Genomic DNA, 6194 nt, shown 5'->3' with positions numbered 1-6194 from the left:
GCGGCCCTGCCTCTTGGCGGCGCCGCCGCCGCGCTCCTGACTCGCCCTCGGCTCTTCGCTTTCAGGTCGCCCGGTGCCGCGTCCTGGAGGGGCCGCGATCGCTGCCCAGCGTCCCCGCCGCCGCGCCGCCCCGCCGCCCCGCCCGCGGCAGCGGCAGCTCTGAGATCTCCTCGGCGGCGCCGCGCCGGGAAGGCGGTGAGTCGGGCGTCGGGCTGGCGGAGGAACCCGTCAGCCTCCGCCTTCGCTGCGTCTTCAGCGTTCGGCCGGTGTTTCGGGGTCGCTGTTTCCCATGGCCGGTGGCGGAAGAGCACAGGTTCGTGGTGTCGCCGTGACTGACGGATCGAGCGAGCGCTCAGTTCCCGGGGTGATCCTCAACTGCCGCGGGGCCGGGAGGAGTTCCTGGGGAGCGGGTTCATTCCTCAGCGGTCGGGATGACGGGAAACACTGCGATCCCTCACCGGTGTTACAAGTGCAGGGACACAACATGATACTGTACAGCAAGTGCCCTTCTCTTCGTTCCTTGCCTCGTGTTTTTCAGACGTAGCGGGTCACGTGCCAGCATTTTGAAGGCCGTGGTCGTTTAGGCAGGTAACAAGGTTGAGATCCTTCTTTCGAAGCGCTAGATGTGCGCAGCACGAGGCAGTGACCGTGGCACGCACCTGACCTGCAGACCTTGGGTCAGGGAGCACGGTACCCAAAAGGGTCGTGTGTGACCCCTTGCTGGGAGCGCTCTGAAGTGGGATGGAGGGGAACTGCTGCGTAAGAACGGGATGTTGCAGCAGCGTCAGGGGTTTGTACAGATAGGCAATGCCAAGGATCCAAAACCTTTACTCCTTTCTGAGGACTGTCTTTTATGTTAAATTCTAACAAAGTGGCTGCTGTGCTGTTGTACTGAAGGCACAGGCCTTACAAATTCTGTCTGAGAGCAAGGGTTCTGTCATAAGCACTTCGGGGGGGGGCTGGCTGTGCCTGGCTCCTGCACGCTCCCACTTAAAAGCATGACTGCTTCCCTACGTGAGGATCGCTGGAGCGATTCCCCACTGGACACATCTAGCAGTAACGCCAGAGGGAGCGTGTGGCTTCTGAAACTAAGCATCACTTTTTTTTTTTTAATTGATTTTTTTTTTATTAGGAGTTTCTGTTGAGGGAAAAATATGTTTTGGCCGCAGGCAGCTGTCACCCATCTAAATGGCTGGTTGTAAAGGCCTTTTGAGTAATCTCTCTGTCGGTGTTGTCTCTGGTGATACTTCCACACTGCGTTAGTGGAATTGTTGCGGCCCCCTCTCCTCTGGCTGAGCCTGGTGTGTCTGTAGGTGTGCCTTCTTTAGTGTATGCAAGTAGAGCCACCGTAATCCAAGTAACACCCCGAATTGGTGCAGGTATGCAGTGGTGTATAAGCCACCTAATACGGATCCCTGTCGCTGATGTTGCTTCTCACGTTGACAGAAGGGCTTCATCACTGTAAATTAGTTAGGTGGCATTTTCATTTGCCAGACCTTAAAGGATTAAATAGCGTATAACTGTAGGGGAGAAGCCAACCCAGGCATGTAAGTTCTTTTTTAAAAAAAATAAATTATGTACTTGGTCAAAATAACCCATCGGGTTGCTTTGAGCAATCTGGCCTGTACTTTGCAGAACAGCCTGTAATGGCTGCACCTTGAAAAGCAGTTTATCGTGCCAAGCCGGGGTATCAGCCCCAAATACCACTTTGAAATCATGGGAATCCTGCAAATCTGAAGTTCGCAAACCACCACCAGCCTCACGTGATTGTTACTGACTAATTGGAGCTGTGCTGTAATGGAAGTTAGGATTCGGATCGGCAGCAGAAACAGCTCTTTGTAAGTGTTGAATAAGTCATCCCGTTTTAAATGATGAGCAAGCGTTGCCTGGTGATGATACTGCAGTAGTTCCCTGCTGTGTTTGATAGACCTGTCTCTGTTTACGTGTCCTTCAGGACCTCATCTGGCCAAGCTCAAGGTCTTCAACTTCTCAGCAAACATGCAAATCAAGTCTGGGTTCAAGTTCTTCTCTTTCTGTGCAGATGAGGCTGCAGGTTAATTAACTGGAGCTTTCAGACATTTCCAAAACTGTGTAAGAAGTGGGTTTGCAGTTTAATTTAAGCCTGTGGTTACAGTCATGTACTAGTTTTGGCTGGGATAGAGTTAATTTTCTTCTTAGTAGCTTGTACGGGGACATTGTTTTGGGTTTGTGCCGAAAACAGCGCTGGGTGTGTTGGGCACCACTGAGCAGCAGCGCTTGCCCGGGGACAGGGGCTGTTCTGCCCCTCGCCCTGCCCCGCCAGTAGCAGGGTGGGGGTGCACAAGGAGCTGGCGGGGGGCACAGCTGGGACAGCCAACCCCAGCTGACCCCAGGGAGGTCCCACACCCTGTGGCGTGGTGCTCCGCAGTAAAACTGGGGGGGTTGGCAGGGGGCTGCTGCTGGGGGATGGGCTGGGCATCAGCTCGTTGGTGGTGAGCAGTGGTTTTCATTTGCATCGCTTGTCTTTCTTGGGTTTTGTTTTCCTCTCTCTGTTGTTTTTTTTTTTACCCCTTACAAATTTTTTTTATTTTCTTTTTTAATTGTGAAACTGTTTTTATCTCAGACCATGAGTTTCTTTCTCACTTTTACCCTTCTGATTCTCCCCCATCCTACCAGGGTGGGGAGGAGTGAGCGAGTGACTTAGTGGTGCTGAGTTGCTGGCCAGGTTAAACCACAACAAATTACCTGTTGTTTCCTTCCACAGGGAAAGGCAGGGTGGAATGATCAGGATTTGTAGTGCTACTGTATGTATTTTATTTATTTTTTATTTCTTTCTTTCTCAGACTCTTCTGTCCCTACAACCACCATCCTGGTGATGGCTACTAGTGTGAGAGTAGGCCTTTCGCTGTGTGAATTCCTTGGCGCAGCAAGTGGGGTAATCTAAGGCACAAACTTCCTCTCGCAGCTGTAACGTAGCGCTTGAGGGGTTCGTATCTCAATTTCCGTCCCAATTTATTTTTATTTTAATTTGAAAGTGTACAGAAAGGGAAAACTGCCGCGTTTTTGGGTCTCTGAGACGTGAGTAGAAAACAGTGCGACATCTGTCAGAGCTGGCATTTGTTGCTTTTCTCCTTCAAATTTTATGTAAGGTGCTGGGCGCTGTTCGAATGATCCACTAGCGTGAAAAAAGCTGCAGGGTCGCCTCCAGCTCTGCTCATGCTCGTTCTTTTCTTTCTTGATGCAGGGAAGGCGAACTGAGATAGACTACAGTCAGAAAAACAGGATGATGGATTCGGAAGGTTCTGCCCCAGCGAATGCGAAGGAATATCTAAGCAATGACACAACGGCTACCTCTGGCAAACATTATCTCTGTGGCTACTGCGCAGCCTTCACGAATATAGCAGTCACTTTTCCCATCCAGAAGGTCCTTTTTCGACAGCAGTTGTATGGTTTGAAAACAAAGGATGCAGTACAACAGCTGCAGAAGGACGGAATCCGAAACCTCTACCGTGGCATCCTTCCTCCCTTAATGCAGAAGACGACAACGCTGGCCCTAATGTTTGGCTTGTACGAAGATTTCTCCTCCCTGCTCCATAGCCACACGAGTGCCCCTGAACTCCTCACTCGCAGCATGGCAGCAGTGCTCGCGGGGACCACGGAAGCTGTTCTCACACCTTTTGAGCGAGTTCAGACTTTGCTTCAGGACTACAAACACCACGATAAATTTACAAACACTTACCAGGCTTTCAAGGTACTGAGAGTCTATGGGATGAGAGAGTATTACCGGGGATTGGTGCCTATTCTGCTCCGAAATGGACCCAGTAACGCACTCTTCTTTGGCCTGCGGGGACCTATCAAACAGTGTCTGCCTGAAGCAACCTCTTACAGCACTCACTTGATCAACGACTTTATCTGTGGAGGGCTGCTGGGTGCCATGCTGGGATTCTTGTTTTTCCCAGTGAATGTTGTGAAAACTCGCATGCAAGCTCAAATTGGTGGTGAATTTCAGTCCTTCCCGAAAGTTTTCGTAAAGATCTGGCTGGAACGTGACAGAAAACTGATCCACCTTTTCAGAGGAGCCCATCTGAATTACCATCGTTCTGTCCTGTCCTGGGGCATAATCAATGCCACCTACGAATTCTTGCTAAAGCTGTTGTGAAAACACGATCTTCCAGCAGCTCTTCTGTTCATTTGGGTGTTGGCACATATGATGTCACTGAATCCCAGGGAACAGTGCCTGTGTACTGTGAAAGGTAACTAGTCTTGGCCTTCGATATTTATGGAGTGAATGGTGATGCATCTTAACCTCGGTGCAATTAAGATGAACTTTTTAAAGTATTTATTTGCTGGCAGGTGAGTTTACCTATAATGAAGCTAGCAGACAAATACAAGGCTTAAAAAAAGAAAAGAAAAAAAAAGACTTATATTAGTCCAGCAGCTGATTCTGTATCACTCCCAAAATTCCTTAATGCTCCGTGACGGAATGTGCTCCACATTGTAGAACGTGAAAATCAAGGAGGGGCTGATGAAAATTGATCCGCTTGCCTGGCAAACTTCACAATCTTGATTTAAGAACTGCATTTTCAAACGTTTTAGGGTCCCAAGTACTCTTTGTTGTTTAAAGCTAGAAGGGGAGGTCCAGATGAGGATGACTGGGGTTTAGCACTTCAGGCTTAAACTAAGCCTGCACAGACTCTTCTGCCAGCCGTTTTGATGCTTGGCTTTAAGATGAACGTTCCGTTCAGCAGCGTCAGAGTGGTCACTGAATGTTTAGCTTCAGCGTAAGCTGCTCCTCTTCAAAAGTGGGATCCGTGTGTGTGTGTATGTATGTGTGTGCCTTCATGTGAAAAGGGAAAAGGGGAAGGAACGAAACAGCAAATTTACTAAAGCTTTAAAGTGTCCTTCCTTGTTAAAAAATCTACTTGCAAACGTGGAGTTCGTTCTGCTTTTTGAGTTTTTTTTTGTTTTTTTTTTTTTTCTGCATTGCTGCTTTTTCTGTTGCTGACAGCTGTGGGGCCAGAGAGAAGATGGCCCTTTCTGTAACGCTTATGAAATAGTTCTGCCTCCTGCAGCTGTGAACGTCGTTCACAAACACAGCTCTTCTGTACTGGGGGATATTGTCTTTTGCAAATGACTTCTGTTTCATTTGGGCTGTGGAATAATGAATCACAACAAGGTATTTTTGCCTGAAACTTGGAGTTCTGCCTACGTGGTGTGTGCTCTTAACAGTTCTGAATTGTATGGCCGCGCTGACAGGATGAGGTTTCTGGGTATTACCCACTTCAGTGGAAGTCTGTGAGTGTAGCAGAGATGACAGCCAAAGACGAGCTGAGAAGCAGCTAGGTAGGAGAGATACAGCGTTTGGAGACATGTTTAAGGGCTTCTGTAGGTGAGTATTGAAAAAAGACTTGCAGAAGTGCGTGCTGTGTGTCTTACAGACTTGGGACTTGAGAGGTGTAAGACTTCAGGCCTTAGAGAAAGGGACAGAGGAGGGAGCATAACCATAAACCAGGTGAGGGTCTTAATAAAAAGCATTTGAATCTCCTGGGGGACTCCATTTTATGAAACTATATATATAAAACAAAATATTTTGGATGACGGGGGGCCAGAAAGCTTTCAGAAACTGGTCTGAATTGGTCTTTTCGTAAGTTTTGGAGTGGCTATTACGTTTTTCAATTCGAGTTTTCTGTTTGCTCAACTGCCCTCAAGTATCAATTCTAATCAGTGTGTTATAATCATAATGTAGTCCCTAGCTTCACCGTCAGAAATGGCTGGGCACAAGTGAGCATTCTTGTATCCAAACCTTGTGATTATCTGCGTTTAAATAAAATGTTTACTGAATGTTTGTTACTGGCAGAATCTGGTTTTTACCAGTGTACTGTTTTTTGTAATCACTCCTTGATGGAATAAAAAAAATTTGCATCCTGTTTCTTTGTGGAAGAGCATATATACTTCTCGAATGTTGGAAGATCTGAAGCGTGGAGTGTGAGGGGTTAACATAAGTCTGCCACTAACTGGTGATGGGCATTGCTGTAGCAGAAGGAAAAAAGTGCCACTCCGGCCTGTTGCTGTCTCTGCTCAGGTGGCACGGTGAGGTGGAGTGCGGAGGGTCTGTCACAACAGAGCTGTGCTCCAGGATCGTCTGGGCTTTGGTCTGTAACCACTGGCAGCTTCACAACACAAAGGCGGAGTGTGTTTAACCAGTTACAGGTGCT

At 48.3% G+C, this 6194-nt stretch overlaps 1 protein-coding gene across 4 annotated transcripts; it reads left to right on the top strand.

The window, feature by feature from the left end:
* Window positions 1-226: 226 nt before the first annotated feature.
* On the top strand, window positions 227-5906 carry SLC25A51 (solute carrier family 25 member 51). Of its 4 annotated transcripts, XR_015184052.1 has the most exons (3): window positions 227-313; window positions 3224-4232; window positions 4988-5906. XR_015184052.1 is itself a non-coding variant. In XM_086479508.1 (2 exons), the coding sequence occupies exons 1-2, from the start codon at window positions 290-292 to the stop codon at window positions 4136-4138; spliced, it is 939 nt and encodes a 312-aa protein (XP_086335634.1). In that variant the 5' UTR covers window positions 227-289; the 3' UTR covers window positions 4139-5906. The 4 variants fall into 4 exon arrangements, 3 of the variants coding, with proteins under 3 accessions (XP_086335634.1, XP_086335636.1, XP_086335635.1); XM_086479508.1 differs by having other exon boundaries at window positions 3224-5906; XM_086479510.1 differs by lacking the exon at window positions 227-313 and adding an exon at window positions 569-588 and having other exon boundaries at window positions 3224-5906.
* The last annotated feature ends 288 nt before the right edge of the window (window positions 5907-6194 follow it).

The sequence above is a fragment of the Leptosomus discolor genome, chromosome Z (genome assembly GCF_034619465.1).
Source record: "Leptosomus discolor isolate bLepDis1 chromosome Z, bLepDis1.hap2, whole genome shotgun sequence".
In the NCBI taxonomy this organism is placed as follows: Eukaryota; Metazoa; Chordata; class Aves; order Leptosomiformes; family Leptosomidae; genus Leptosomus; species Leptosomus discolor.
Note: the sequence above shows the minus strand (reverse complement) of the source record. Positions and strands in the feature narration are given on the sequence as shown.

Excerpts from the sequence above, each read along its gene's own strand:
- SLC25A51 (XM_086479508.1), top strand. The coding sequence starts at position 290 with ATGGCCGGTGGCGGAAGAGCACAG. Across the intron at positions 314-3,223 it reads CCGGTGGCGGAAGAGCACAG|GGAAGGCGAACTGAGATAGA; the intron begins GTTCGTGGTGTC and ends TTCTTGATGCAG.